Source organism: Pangasianodon hypophthalmus, chromosome 20 (assembly GCF_027358585.1).
Source record: "Pangasianodon hypophthalmus isolate fPanHyp1 chromosome 20, fPanHyp1.pri, whole genome shotgun sequence".
NCBI classification, from domain to species: Eukaryota; Metazoa; Chordata; class Actinopteri; order Siluriformes; family Pangasiidae; genus Pangasianodon; species Pangasianodon hypophthalmus.
Window position 1 is genome coordinate 15961085 of NC_069729.1, and position 16731 is coordinate 15977815.

Here is a 16731-nt window from a genome sequence, read left to right on the forward strand (position 1 = left end):
CATGGGCGCTGTTTCCACACAATGACTGCCTCCACTTTTTGCCCCCTACCAGACACACAAACACACACAGTCCATGCCACGGAGGCTGTTGCATCTATAGTAATGTTTATTCAGAATTCCACTTGCCCTATATATTTTATAGCCTCTTCATTAGAAAGTACTAAACCTTAGGCAAATCTGAGGTCTGCTCTACCAGTGGAGAGCCTTGAACATGTCATTTGCCAGATGTTAAACTGAGACACCGTCAAAACAACTGAAGATTGCGCTGGACTGTTCGAGAATCACCACACTGCAGCAAACAGAGCAAGCAGGGAAATAAAACACTGTTTCATATGCAAGATCAGTTTCTTTCAAATGCAGTGTTAAATCCTCAAATGTAATGTGTTGCACTTTAACAATAACATTAGTCTGGATGTTGCTGACACACAATTACAATGTCCTTCACAAAAAAATACATTGGAAGTACCACTGTGTTGTTGACAGATGAGGACAAAAACAAACCTTTGGCATTTTTGACGTAAAAACAGGACTGAATACAAGAAACACAAGAAACAGAAAAGCAAGGACAAAATGAACAATTACACATTATTTATTTATTATTATTTATACAGCTACCTAGCTGCCTGTTCACAAATGTATGCATTTTGTATACTACTACTACTACAACTAATAATAACAATAATAATAATAATAATAATAATAATAATAATATACTACTTCACACTCAGCTGCAACACCGATAACAATGCCATATGAATGTGATGTTCAGATGTCCATGTACTTTGGCTATGTAGTATAACTTCTGTATAATTACTGTATAATTTGGATCATATTTATTTGTTAAAATACACACATGTACTAAAATAACACATATGAATGACAGTGTTGAAACATATATGTATATGTCTTTAACAGCAATGACTGGTGAATTGAGTACCTAGTCTTTGAGAATATTTGTTGCATTAAAAATAACACATCATGTTGGAGCAATAAACACTGCTTCTGAAGGTTAGTAAAGTCAGGTTGCTGTCACTGTTGCTAAGCAACAGTAAACAGACTAGAGGCAAGTGATAAGTGAAAGAATTTGGAGTATTTTTGTGTGAGGAAAATCATCATGTAAATGAAAATATTTGTTAAAAGTATTCAGAGTTGAGAAAGGGTATGCATATTCAGAGTCTGGTTATGAGCTGCTAAAGTGAATTTCCAATCAAGCATGTAGTTTATGCCTCTGAGGTTGCCAAATTTTTATTGAGTAGAAATGACTAAAGTTGGGTTTTCTAATAGCATCTAAACCACAGTCTTTAAACACGAGCACTTGCCTTTAAGCCCAGAAGGAAATTGGGGGATAGAAAATGCGGACTTGAGGAATCAAATAGGCTTTTATTTGCCCCTCGCTGTCAAACGTAATACAATTTAATATGAAAGCAAGTGACACTGAAAAATTAAAACAGGAATAACATAATGATATATGGATGACAAGCATTGAAATAAACATCTGATATGATATTATATTATTTAACAGGAGTCTAGTATGTTGCCAGAATAGACTTAGTTGTCATTATCACCTTAATCACTGCAAATTTGGTTTAATTTAACAACATGGCTTCCACCCTTATTATTTGATCAACTTACAAAATAGCACTTGATCCAGTACATCTTATTATTCTGAGGTGTGTTTATTACATATTGATCCTATTCAAATGGTGTAGATTTGTGCATGGTTAAGCTACAATGGTGCAGAACATAACCTACACTAATAGTGAATGTTTCTTCTATGTGACTGGATTGATTACTCAATGTTTGTCATTTGATAATGGATTAACAGTACACATTCAGGGCTACTAGAGGTATATTACGGTATATTTTATAACATTACCTTCAGTTACACCCTTTTCGTATTGGTTGTCCTATATAATAACTGATTTATAACCTACAGACACTCTTTAGTACCAAGGACAAGGATGCTCAGGCTGTGTTTTGTGACTATTCTCTGAAATTAGTGACCTGATTCTCCTCAATAAATATAAAGTGATCCATAACACACCTTGATGAATATTCCCCGTCCTTGAAATTTCATTTTTGTGATTGAGGATGAGTAGAGGTGATCTAATCATCCCATTTCCATCAGTTTGATTTTCCGAAGCACAAGAGGGAGACTTAGACTCATTCACCTACAAGTGTGGTAGCTACTTACATCCAGACAGGATGGAGTTAATTTTGCTGTAGTGCTGCCAGAAAGACTTGAGAAGAAATGTCAAATACTTACTTAGCATGCAGCTGAAAGAGATCAATGCACCTTTCATAGGCTCCCCTCTATAACCTGAGCCTCCTTCGCAAGTAAATGGAAAGGCCAAATCATGAACAAAAAAGTCCTGGGCAGGGTTAATAACTTGCTTCCTGTGGATAGAACAAATTGAGGTTTATTGACACCTGCTATTTCTTTTTTGATAGAGGCGAGAGACCTCATCAAATCAGGGACACAGCTATTTGTGACCAACTGTGCAATTTTTCTTATTCATGGACTTTCATAATAGTGTTGTTTCCACTCGACTGAAATATTAGGTTTTTTTTTTTGCATATGGAGTGATTGTATTGGTTGGTATTGTCTTCAGTCAGTCTAAAACTCAGGCCTGCCATGTATAATGCCTGGGTCTAGGAGGGAATTTGCATTCTAAACCAATGCTTTTTAATCAGATAGGCTTATTTTACCAATAAAACACTCTGAAACCCAAACAAAGTTGTTTTCAAGTTGTTTTCTCATGATAGTGGGGCTGCCCAAGCTAGCCACTATGAGCAATAGTGACTTAATACACAATGTATTACGCAATATGAACTAGGACTCAAGATGTTTACCAGGCTTTAGCTTGGTAATCAATGATTTTGCATCTTGAATTTTGTACTCCCTTTGATTGACTTTCATTTGTTTTTTATTTACATTAATCTGGTAGTGCATATTTGTGAATAATTCTGTATTACTGTATATATATAATAATACTGTATGTGTAAAGTCAGGTATGATTTTGATAGCTTCAACAAAAGTGAATAGTTGGAAGGAAGCAAAGAAATCACATAGTAATGCTTCCTGTGCAAGCTACGTACATAATACTTTATAAAAGTTATATTCAGTTATAAAACCTCATAATTTTATACTGGCTAGCATAACTCTGTATAAATATTCAAAAGTAGTTATAGTTCCATGCATAACATTTGATAAAAGATTTGTATTTTGTACCTTTATAATGGCAGGTTTATATAGCAAACACTGTATATATATATATAAAAAAAATTGTAAAGCAAGTTATAGCAAATTGATCAGAAGGTGTTGATTAATCATCCATAACAGTATGACTCAGACATTTTGCCTGCTGTAAGTCAAATCACAGGATTATATTAATGTGCTTATTTTATTATGATATGTTGTATTATTACCTTATAGTTTTTATAGTAGCAACTTAAACAAGCGCTTATAAAGTGGTTGCGCCACAACATTAAATTTAACTATAAATAGGTAATATGCTACAAAAATATGTTGTTCATTAATAAATTCAATAATAAAAATGTAAATTTGTAATGTAATGTAATGTAAGGCAAATTGCTGCAGTATAAAAGGAATAAAACACTTCAGGATGAGCTGTTATAGGAACATTTTGCCAACAGGAACTCTGCTTCATGGCAGGCCTCATTACACCACCCCGCTGTTGATTATTTTCATATAACATCACACCCTGAAATGCATTATTTCTTATAAAACAAAGGATCCTAACCACTTATTAGCAATTATACAGGTTTTATAATTCTAATGTCAGGCACTGTGACGTGTATAGGCACATTATAAATGCATCTATAATCAATTATGAATACATATGATGCTCATTTGCTGGAGTGACATTTGTAATCTTGCTTAACCAAAGAACAAACTCATGGGAAAGAAAGCCACATGTTTGGGTGGCATCTGGGGCCGAGTCAGCAGTTTTTAAGATTCTTTTGCAAACTGTGCAGTTTTCTATGTATACTGTGAAACCTCTGAGATACTTTGTTCCTCCAGACAACATCCCATTGGCCTTGACAGAAAGACAAGCCTGTCATTGTGTGATGAGGGGAGAAGAAGAAACCGTATGCAGAGTTTTCTGCTGAGTGTGCATGCTGTCATTTATGCAGAGGGTCATGCGTGCTAATACTTTGCCAATCAATGACAACTTTGATGGCCTTTATTGTAATGCAGAGCATAGCTTCTGGGAAATTTGGTGGAAAAGATGTTTTCTGTACTGTCTTGAGATAAATGTATAGAAATACCTTTCGGAGGCATTACTTTGGTATTGGGACTGAATTAAAAGTAGTATCTCATCAAGAGACACCTTTGGGGACTAATTTGATGTACAATAGAAAAAAAAAATCTATCAAACCTAACTCAGACCTCAAACCCTGGTACATTTTCTCCCTCAGTCTGGCAGGTGAGAACACACCAATAACAATTGTGTGCGGAACAAAATGACTGGTCTGAGAGTCTCTCAGTGAGGTGGCCTCGCTCCAATTCCAAGCAAGCTCGATTATAATTCAATTTCTGTCTGAAAGCAGTTTGAATCTGAATCAACCAGACTCCAGGAAGTGAACCAAATATGCCATGAATTTTGTGTTGCAGCATCTTTTTCACCTTTTTCCGTCGCTGTATTTCTAACCAACAAATCAAAGAGTTTGGTGAGTAAGTTTTCAGCCCTTCAAACCCCTACAGCCAACTTGTTTATGATTTTTGGTTTGTTTAATTAATGTACAATATGAAACCAAACCAAACTAAATAAGAAAATAAACCAAAAAGTATTATTCAGTCTCATATTTGGACTCGGCAAATGAACCAACAGGTGTGAAACCATTCTTAGAAGAGCCACCATGTAAGCAAACTTGTAAAATCACCTCTCAAAATACAAAATAAAGTGAATAAATAACCACATTTTTTGTGAATTAAAAAATAAAAATAACCCAACAGTTTTATTTCATGTCGATACATTCTTGGACAACACCACAGTAAAGTTGCATGAGTGGCCAAACAGAAATGTCTCCCACAATATTAGCACATAAGCAGCAAGGGCAACATGAATATACTTAGTACAAACAGTATAAAACATACATGCTTTTTATTTCATTTTAAATCTTTTTTTTTTCATTTTTTTAAATATATATTCATATTCATCTTTTTTTCCACAATTTCTCCATATGCTGCGGGGCAGTTAGAAATTTCCAAACAAATTAAAGCCATATTCTGCCTTGAGTGGGTGGAATCTGAGAAAGAAAGAATTAAAAGAATTAAAAAAAAAGCAAAATAAAAGCAAAAGTAACAGTTCTCTTGAGAGCAGGCCAACATTAATTGCCTTCTTGTGGTGAAATATTTAGTTTACTTCAACATCAAACATATCAGGCATGCATTGACATGACAACTGCTACGTGAACACCTTTTAAAACCTGGAACACTGTCAGTCTGTTGGATTTCGATATCGTAAGATATCCAATGCAACATTTATCCTCTCAGAGTCACTGGAAAACACAGTCGATGGTGTACAAACCCTCACAACGTACTGTATATCAAAAATGTGAAGCAAACAAGGAGAGAGAAACAAAGGGATCAAGGACCTCACACACAATAAATGGGGAAAATCTCGAAGAGAAGAATATGGCTTTAATATAATGTGCATCCAAGAGGCAAGGAAAAAGAAGAAAACTTAAAATTGCGAAACGAAAAAAGTCCAACATCAAAGGTAAGAGGAATGCTAAAGGACTACACAACCTCGCACGGTGGTAGTTTGCAAAAGTTGCAGTTTGGAAGTCCATTTTAAAACCCTAGGCCTTGCCATCCTTCACCGTGCTCTCACAGAGACATCCTCAAGAGTGCTTATTACAGAAATTATAACAACAAATGCCTTCAGGAAGGTTGTTCAGGTTGTTTAGGGCCAGAGCTCAGAGCTGCCTTGTACAGTACAGATCAGCTGAGAGCGGAAATTTGTGCCATTACTTGTTACATCATTCCCTGTCCATTCAATAGGTCTCCTCTGGTGGAAAAAAAAAAACATCCAAAATAAATAAATGTCACTTTTTTGTGGGGGGGGAGAGAAATCAGCATCCTGATTCTGGTTCTCCATCCTTTTCTCTTGCTCACATCCCACGAAATGTAAAAATCGTCCATTATCCTGTGGTATGGGTGCAGGACAGTGGAGCTCAGACATGAGCATGTAGTACGCCAAAGAAACACAAAAATCCTTCCTCCCGCCAACCCGTGGTCTGTTTTTTTTTTGCCAAATGGCAAAAGACCATGTCTTCTCGCTGATTGCTTCCCTCTGGTGATGGAGGTCCTTAGATCACAAGGTCGTTGTAGCTCACATATTTTTTCTTTGCAGCCGGACCTGGCAAGGTAGACAGATTAATAAAAGTGAGTTTTCGCCGGAGACATTTTGAGTTATTTATTTATTTATTTATGTTCAGATTTTGACTACAACAGTACAACAGTCTCACAGGTTTGTAACAATTAATAAGAACCTGTATGTAGAGCTATAAAGGGTCATGGATAGAATGTGGGACAGGGTTTGCTCATTAGAAATCTGAAAAAATCCATTAAAAGCATAGAGACAAAAATTATTATTATTATTATTATTATTATTATTATTATTATTATTATTATTATTATTATTATTATTACCAATGGTTTCACTGTTAGCTAATCCACTACCTTCATAAGGATTTCATACCAAATGAATAAGCACTGAATACCATATTTATAAGATGAGAATGCATGAGAACATACGATCTTATGTTTGTATTAGCAAGATGACTTGCTAGCACAATGTTAATAATACTTTAATTGAACCCTGTGTCATAAGACTGACATAACCATGCCATGAACATCTAATAGCATATACTCAGTAATACAACAGTGACATGTTGTTATAATCAGTAATGTTTTGATGTTTGATGATCTGACAGTTTTAGGCCACGTACTTCATAATGTACCATAACATAGCAATATAGCACCTTATGCCACATAAAAAAACCCTTAATGGCACTCTCAACAGCATATACATTATAACAAATGTCATTACAAGTCATCTATGATGCTGCCAAAGGCGTAGCCATAGCATGTACTGAACAAGTCATGATATAATGCAATTATGAGAATTATGTATGTCAAGTCATACTTCTTAAGATGTCAGAGCATCTTATGACAGTTGTCATAAAATCTGTCATAAAACATATGCTAACTAGAGTACACTAGAGAATGTGACCTAAGCTGTCATGCTGTCATGCTGTCAAACATTAAAACAGCTGTTGTGACACGGCTGCACTATTGAACATAAACTGTCATGGCAAGTCATCGTAGCATGCTATGACAGATACTCACCAGGGAGCTTATTAGGAACACCTGTACACCTGCACATTCATACAATTATCCAATCAGCCAATCTCGTGGCAACAGAAAATCATGCAGATACAGCTCAAGAGCTTCAGGTAATGTTCACATCAAATATCAGAATGTGGAAAAAATGTGATCTCAAAGACCTTGACTGTGGTATGGAAAAACAAAACAAAAAAAACATCCAGCGAGTGCCAGTTTTGCTCCTGATGAGAGAGGTCAGAAGAGAATGGCCTGATGGTTTCAAGCTGACAGGAAGGCTACAGAAACTCAAATAACCACTCTTTACAACCATCCTGAGCAGAAAAGCATCTCAGAATGCACAACACATCAAACTTTGAGGCGGATGGGCTACAATAGCAGCAGACCACATCGGGTTTCACTCCTATTAGATAATAACTGAGGCTACAGTGAGCACAGGCTCACCAAAGATTGGAAAAAACATCACCTGGTCTAGTGGAGCTTGGTTTCTGTTGTGACATACAGACAGTAGAGGCTGAATTTGTGTGTATCCTCTTTCATCAATAACAGGGCATTTAAGTTATAAAAGATCTTGTTCATATAATCATTATGCATTACGTTAATATACTGTTGATATAATCATATGCATTACGTTAATACACTGTTCATATAATCATATGCATTACGTTAGTATACTGTTGATATAATCATATACATTACATTAATACTCTGTTCATATAATCATATACATTACGTTAATACACTGTTCATATAATCATATGCATTACGTTAATATACTGTTGATATAATCATATACATTACATTAATACTCTGTTCATATAATCATATACATTACGTTAATACACTGTTCATATAATCATATGCATTACGTTAATATACTGTTGATATAATCATATACATTACATTAATACACTGTTCATATAGTCATATGCATTACGTTAATATAACTAGTAGATGTTTAGTCTTTTATCTTGTCTTCTTTGCTTTTAGTTATTAAAAGCAGTCAGAATTGTTTTTTTTTTGTATATGACATGTGCTCTATAAATAAATGTACTTTCACTATAAAAGTGTTATATGAAGCTAAATCTAAAAAAAAATCAACAGTGTACAATACCCATCCTGAATAGTTTAAAAATGCAAAATGGTATCTCAGTACATTTTTAGAAAAAAAGGTAACTAGATTATTTCTGCATTTTTATAACATATTAAGTAAAGAAAGTTTTTTTTTTTTTTTTTTTTTTTTTTTTTTTTAAAGTCCCAAACAGTCTTACATTTTGAGTTAATGCGTATTCAAAGTCGTCTCATAATAACAGACTTAACTCCGATATTATCATGTTTATGTTTCTGTGACACATTTTTTTTTACTCTTTTGAAAGTCAAAGTAGTTCCAAACCTTTCAAATTAAAGGTCAAGCACTGACGAGATCATAGTGACCTTTTAAGTTTCGGTTACTCATCGCATATTTGAAATTAATGTCACATTCCTAAAAACAGGCTTCTGAGAGATGTGTCCTTGATGAAGGCTGGGTTTAATAAGGCATTATCGGTATTAAATATATAAAACATGATGATTAATTCAAGAATTCAACCGAGGTAAGGACAACTTAACCTAGTCCTTTTTACTATGTAAGATTTAAAAAAAAAAAAAAAAACAGTAAGAGTGTGTGCATAATGTTCTTGCCAGTGAACCAAATTCCCCGAAGTGGTTTAGAGTCTTCAGGTGAAAAAAAATGTTGCTCCTTTACTTCTTACAGCACTCCAGCCCTAGTTAAGCCTTTAAACATGGCAATTTTCAGTGGATCTCTTTCAGTCACAATGTCTGTCTCACAGTAGTCCATGGCAGTATCTGGTAAATAGTGGAAAAGAGAGAGTGACCCCTGTTTAAGATCTCATTTTGCCGGACAGCAGCGGTGCCTGACACACACTGCAGCAGCAATCACAGCATTGCTGAACCTAATGAATGTTCAGGAGTAGGGGAAGAAAGCCATTATCTCTTGCTTGACCTAAAGCAGGACACCCGTAAAGCAAGAGGCACTATAAATTTCTTAATGCCTCTCATCTCTTTCCTTCCATGCCCATAAGGGAGATAGGAAAAGTTCTGGCTAACTACAGGCAGCTGTGACTAGATGAGAACGGTTCCACTGGTCAAAGTCTTCATCCATTATTGAGAATGGTAGGAAATTCCACTTAAAGAGAAAAAAATTCCATCCTGAATGATTTGCATATTATCTTTATAAACAAATAATCTTCAGTGGTGTCTTTTTTTTTCTTAATAGTTTCCTACATTACCCATAATGCATTTTGACTACCTGCTGAGAGCGATGCAGCAGTGCTTTATTCCTTTAGCCCTCTCATCTTCTTATCTGTACACTCTGCTCAAACAGATCAGCTTTCAAAGCTTAAACTTTAATGCTAATACCATCAGCACCATCATACTCATCATCAAAGATCGCTAACTAGCTGAGTGGGCTTTTTAATGCAAAATATAGCACCAACCAACAAATTAACTGCAGAATTACTAAATATATCAAAAATTATTTCAATATACATTCCTGGGCAAAAAAATGGGCCAAGCATAAAATGGCAAATATTAAGTTTTTAATGGTCTTAACAACAAATCATTGGTCACAAAATTAGCAAGAATGAAACCAATGCGCTCCTGAGAGCTCCTGTGCCTCCATTTGCTGGTTTATTTTTGCTGCAGTGAACTGTTTGAGGAAAAGCTAGAAACAGGGAAATTCACTTATATAGTCTTCTTGTACGCAAAGATAAAATCATCATAATGATTAAAATGTTTGCTGTATAATTCAAACTAACACATGTCTGAGTGTACAAAATTTTCCAAAAATAGCTTCTGGGATGTTTTTTTTTTTCATAAAACGTTAGTCATTATTTGATTATTTGCCACACCTGATGCAGCCCATCAAGCACCACAAGGCTTAAACATTTACCAAAGGGAAAAGCTATCCTATACTGAGTTCCTTTATCTATTTGTTGCTAATTTCCTGACCAATCATTTGTTATTAAGACAATTAAAAGCTCAATATTTTGCTATTTTCCATCTGGCTTATTTTTTTTAACCCAGAAGTGTAAATATGTGTAATGTGTTTTAGAATGGCATAAATATACTTCATTTGTTTCAGAGTGATATTTCACTTTCAGGTTACATTTGGACCCCTAAAGTGTTCTTTGGTTTGTCCCTTTAAAGATTCTATGTTATGGGTCATCAACTGGCAGACCACAGTCAAGATGTGGACCAAGCAAATCTTTTCAGCAAAGTATTTCATTTTTCAAAGCATTTTAGTATTTCACTTTAGCTTTTTAATAAATTAACCATTGTAGCTTCTATACCAGATCCTCTGTTGTGGCCAATCATATGCATTTAGATGTATTATTTAACTGAAAGCACCTCATCAAGAAAGCAAGGGCTTTTCTCAGACGTTCTTAGATTTTATTTTATTTACCCTTTCTTGCTGAAGTAACAGAATGGCTTGTTAAATAAAAGTTGACAGTAAAACTTTATGTTTAAAGACTACTGGACAGAGAAATACTGTATGTGTTGATTCAAAGCAGAGGTCTTCTGCTAATCAAAAGTGGTAGCATGAAATGCTGGTGTTAAACAAAACGTAACTACTTGAAATGACTTTACTGTATTTATAGCCCTGAACTAATCATTAATGGTTAAGTGTTAAAAGCTAACTGTTGTCACCATAGTTGTTTATCCAGATCTTTTATAAGCAAGGAATTTAATGTAACTGGACCTTCACAAATGTTCTACAAACCAACAACAGTGTGTTTCTCCATCAAAGATGGAGAAGGTTCCAAGTAGAGTCCCTTTAGGAAGCTAAGAACCCTTAACGATTCAAAATAAACCAAAAAAAAAAAAAACCTTGAGGATCCAGGTCCATGAGATGCGCACCTAGCATGAATACAAGACTGACACACTCACTTTCTATCCTCTATATATTGTATCTAAAACCATATTATACAAGTTAGCAACCTTTAATGTTAATGGTCTCTAGGAGAAATGTCCTTTCACCAAAGTAATCTGACCCCAAATTTAGCTTAATGGGTGATGTCCTAATCAAATAAAATGAAACCATACCGTACATCTTGCAACAAATTCCATCTGAAAGAGTAAAAGTTCATTTTAAACTAAATCCAAATATAAAAATGTCCCTTATATGGAGAATGAAAACAATGACCGTTTCTTAAAGAAAATGCTTAAACTTGTTTCTTACATTAGGCCCGTCATCCCTGTCAGCGTCTCTAATGAAACTCACATAGAAAATGGCCTTAAATTTGCATGTGCCAGCAAGATTGATGAGAATGATCAGAATAATTATACTATTTACTGACGGCGCCATCACTTGTGCTTTTTATCATTACAGCCCATTCACTTAAGTGTCAGAGCATTCCAGGGTTCAGCATATTTGCATACATACATATCCATAAATATAATTTAGACATTGAAGGCAAAGTTGACATGAGAAACAAGTGGGAGGGGTACAAATGGGGACATGTTGCACAGATCATTTATGGTTCTAATGGGATATATGTATTGTGAGAGCTGAGGTTTGAGATACAGTGCATTTGAGAGATGCAACACAGCTACTGAGCGTATGATACATTATATGGCCAAAAAGTATGTGGACACCTGACCAGCATATCTATATGTGGGTCTTCGGCAAACTGTTGCCACAAAGTTGGAAACACACAATTGTCTAGAATGTCTTTGTATGCTGTAACAATACAATTTCCCTTCACTGGAAATAAGGGGCGCAAATGTTTACCAGCAAACGTTCCCAGAGGAGTGGAGGTTATTATAACAACAACGGGGCCTGGGGCAGTGTGGATGGGGTGGGGCAGGGATGGGGGGGGCTTAGGGGGGGGGGTTTACTAAATCTGGAATTGGATGTTCAAAAAGCACATGTAGGTATGATGGTCAGATGTTCACAAATTTTTGGCCATGTAGTGTATAACTTATTCATCATTACCATGTACGAGTACATGTTTTTTTTTTTTTTTTGGTACTTGGCAATACAGATACATGAGTAACCTACTTTGTATTAATCAATCAGTGATAAGCTTTTTTCCTGATTACCTCCATTTTAGGGAATCTCCTGAGCAATAATTTGTTGATAAGATGATTAAAAGCTTAATATTTTGCCTTTTTTTTTTTTTTGCACGGGAGTGTACACACTCCAATCCCCAAGATGGTCTATCATGTGAAAAACAGCTGTCTGGCCTAGTCAGGCTTGGGACTGAGATTTGTCTTGACCTGCCTGTGGCCAAAGGTCCCCAAGGATGTAATTGGCCTCATTTCCACTGGAAAAATAGACCATAAGGTGCATCTTTCCTTCACAACAAGATGCCATGCACATGGATGTGTTCATTGTTGAATGGAAAACAAAGCGTTCGCATCAAGATCCAATTGGAAATTAAAAAAAAAAAAGGTGCAAAATAAAAAAAAAATGCTGAAGATGACTCAATTTATTATCCTAAAGTTAAAGGTTTTAATACATCAGTCAGAAAACCAACAACAGATTCCCGGTCCTCTGCACAGAATGTGAAACTTGATTATAATTTCATTTTTTTCTCTACTGCTCGAAGGCACTGCAAGATTGTCATCGGGCCTTGGGGTGAAACTTTTTGAAGGCATGATGAATGACCGGGAAAGTCCTATTAGTACTTCCTTCACGTCCTTTCCTCCAGCTTTTAAAAATGGAGCAAGGTCATAATGGAAAAAAGAGGAGAAGATTAATTTGGTCTTACCTTATAAATTATGAGAATTAGCCTGTTGGGGGAAAAATGGATTTGGTGAGCTATCTTACTGAGGCCAGAGGAAAGCAGGACAAGTGATTGTAAATGGCCTAACTACAGGTAGCTATGTCATTTAAAAACTGCATTTTAATTTCAGGCAAGACTTATATATATATATATATATGTATATATACTGTTGTATATGGATGTAATGTAATACAGGAAACAATCAAGCCATATGGTCAAATCAAGAAAATGACAAATACTCACTGAGCCTCCAAAATATATCATGCCTAAAGTGTCTAGATTACAAATAGCAGCATGATTTCTCTTCATCATATTATATTGAGAAAATTACAGGGTCCTATATTTGTGTAATGCTAACTAGCACCTATCAGCTTTCACTCATTATTAATATTCATTAAGGTTGACATGCTTTGATGGAGGTAAAACTCATGCTCATTTTTTTTTTATGTAGGCATTGAGCTTGTTTTTTATGTAGGCATTCGGCTAGTATGTTGGGGCTACATCCCCAGCAGAATATATCTGCATTTCAGCAGTCAGGTTTAGACTGTGTGATTGCTGTCAGGGGCTGCAGTTGCCACGAGCAGCTTCGTACTCAGGACTCCATCAGTGGACAGTGGATAGATTTTAACCAACCGGACTTCTTGCAAAAACTGTGATGAATTTATTGGTTGCACAATTGCACTATTTGTCCATATAGTACACAATAATAGAAGGGAATGATTTATAATCGCACTGTTGGATGGGTTCCCTTTTGAGCCTGGTTCCTCTCAAGGTTTCTTCCTCATATCATCTCAGGGAGTTTTTCTTTGCTACCGTCGCCTCTGGCTTGCTCATTAGGGATAAATTCACATATTTACAATATATTTTTTTGTGAATCCATTTATTTCTGTAAAGCTGCTTTGTGACAATGTCCATTGTTAAAAGCGCTATACAAATAAAATTGAATTGAATTGAATTGAATTTCTCCCCCTCAGGGCATGCAGGATCGCTCAGCGCACGCAGCAGCACTCTTCGCTCGGTGCGTGTTTCCGTGTTGCCTTGGTTGATTTACTTTGCCACGTGTGTGCTGTTTTGGTTTATGTCCTGTCTCCACCCCTGTCCTGTCACTGGTTGTCTCCCTCATGTGTCCTTATTGCTCACACCTGTATCTGTCTTCCCTTAAATCAGTTCCTATATTTAAACCCTCGTGTGTCTATGTCTTATGCAAAGTATCGTTCGGTGTTTTGCCTTCTGTCTTTACTAAGCCTTTTGTTTCCGTTCACACTACGTTGTTTCTTGATCTCGTTCTGTCTCTTGTTTTTGTGTTTTTTGGATATCCCCTTGACATTGTTGTTCACGGATCACCTGACCTCTGCCTGTTTCCTGTTTCTGACTTTGACTCACAGTTTGGATTTGTCTGCCTGCGTCTCTAATAAAACACTTAAACTGCAAGTGCATCCAAAAGCTTCATATTCATCAATACTTTTTTTCTTGATATGATCATATAGAGACAATAACAGATTCTCAGTGGATCTCCAAAATGATTCACACCAAACATCATGTCAAATTGCAGAGGCGTTTTTCTTGATAATATACTGAGAAAATTTCCAATAGGCTAGCTAACCTTGGAATAATTACTACCACCCTATTTTTGTTAAAAATTAACAACATACACTAGATATATGTTTTTTTTTTTTTAAAAAAAGTCAATGGAAAATTGGTTTAAGCCGAGTCTACTTCTTTAAATGGGAGCACTTGTTTGGAGCCATTTCTGTTGTTTCATTGATAACGTGGTTCCTCCGCTGGAGAGCAACAGGGGGGATCAATTTAGTAACGTTGCTGCTTCAAGTATAGCTGATATGAGTCAGCCCTGTGGATATAATGCCCTTATGTACTTCTGAAAAACACCTAATATGGATAATAAGGAGTTGTTTTTAATTAAATAACCAGCTGATTTCAAATAAAAGCCAAGAACAAGGGGTCTAGCAGAAAGTGGATTTGATTTCTTTATATTTTGTGCTTTATTACACAAATGAGCTAGAGAACAATGGCATGCACCAACAGCAATGAGCACAAATGCTTATGGAACATTATTTTTATCATTTCGTTCAAGACTAGATAGATATAAAGTATTTTACTAACACCTACACACGTATGGCAGAAACTCTCAGTAGATCATCATCTGCTCAAAACCACACCAAATATCGTGACTTACACTCGACTGACTAGGATTACTCATACCTTTCCACCCACTGTGAATTGGTAAAAATAACAAACGCTTAACTTTTCATCATTAGCAAGTGTGCGTCATCGGAGGTAAATAAATGGCAGAGCTGCGGCGGAGGTGTGCAAATTTTAAACGGTGTGTTACTTACTGTTGGGGTCAACGTTTTCACAAAGCTCTGTCTTGGCCTCGCCGTTTGGCCGGTCGCTGGGTTTGTGCGAGAGGCGTGATGACATGGTGGCCGCCGTCACTACTGCTTTGAAGCTGCGCTTGCGTTTCTGGACGTTTAGTTCCGGGTGGAAGATGATCACGTAGACCTTGGGCATGTAGAGCATACCCAGAGCCACCGAGGCACTCAGGTTCATGGAGATGGTCAGCGTGGTGGTCTGGATGTACAGCTGAGGAACAGTGTGGGGAAAGAAAATCAGATTATTCAATATTTATCCATAGTATAGTATAGTTTACTAATTTGGTTTAGTATTGGATGTAGCTTTGTTGTCGTTTTGAAATTTACTTTCATGAAAATGGGGTGAATGTTTAACAGGAAAATTAACATGTAAAAATTAGCCAAGATTTTTCTTCTATTGTGTCCAGGTAGGTGTCTAGATAGGTATCTAGGTTAGGACTTCATGAGCTGGAATACTGTATGCTTCTAATTAAAAAAAAAAAAAAAAAAAAAAAAAATCAACATAACTATGAAGCGCTAGCAAAATCAACCAGTCGTGTTTTGAATTGCAGTGGGTAAGACAATTTTGTCCAAAAAGCATCTTTACTTTCAGGAGAATGGGGTACAAATACATTATTCATAAATGAACAGATAACGTGTTCTACAAATACGAAAATATAAATACGAATACGAAATACAAATACGAATAGGAGGTACGCTATTCCCTATTTTCTTACACAATGTTCAAAAATTCACGCAAGTGGGAAGTTATTCGTTTCATGTGGGCGACCTGTCAGATATGAAGTTCGTGGACACCAACGCTGGACAACAAAAGACCACATTCGTTAGTGCGAACATGAGTGATGAATTTACACCAATGTATCTGCAGCATTCATTTGTTCATCCTTAGTAACTGCCTGGTCAGGGTCAGGGTGGTTTAAATTAGGCTATAGGCTGCTTATAATTTGAGAACTAGAACCAAATAAATTTGTTAGGAAGTGTCACGGGCAGGTGCAAACAAAAATAATACGTGAATGCAGCTCTATAAAAATAAAAACGAACACAAAACAAAAAACATATATCTAGTTTAAAACATACCTACTTCGGGTTTAAATTCAAATACCAACACAGATATGATATTTGGAACATTAAACAGATACAAATAGTGGCATTGCATTACACCCCTATTCTCCACTTT

At 35.9% G+C, this 16731-nt stretch overlaps 1 protein-coding gene across 1 annotated transcript in view; it reads right to left on the minus strand.

The window, feature by feature from the left end:
* Positions 1–4693: 4693 nt before the first annotated feature.
* The window catches only part of LOC113538091 (metabotropic glutamate receptor 7), a 213846-nt gene continuing 201808 nt past the window's right edge, over positions 4694–16731 (minus strand). The window contains exons 9-10 of the mRNA XM_026932924.3: positions 15519–15765; positions 4694–6389 (exon numbers count right to left, since the gene is read on the minus strand). Of these exons, the coding sequence (XP_026788725.2) occupies positions 6340–6389; positions 15519–15765 (297 nt within the window). The 3' untranslated portion in view covers positions 4694–6339. The remainder of the gene's footprint in view (positions 6390–15518; positions 15766–16731) is intronic.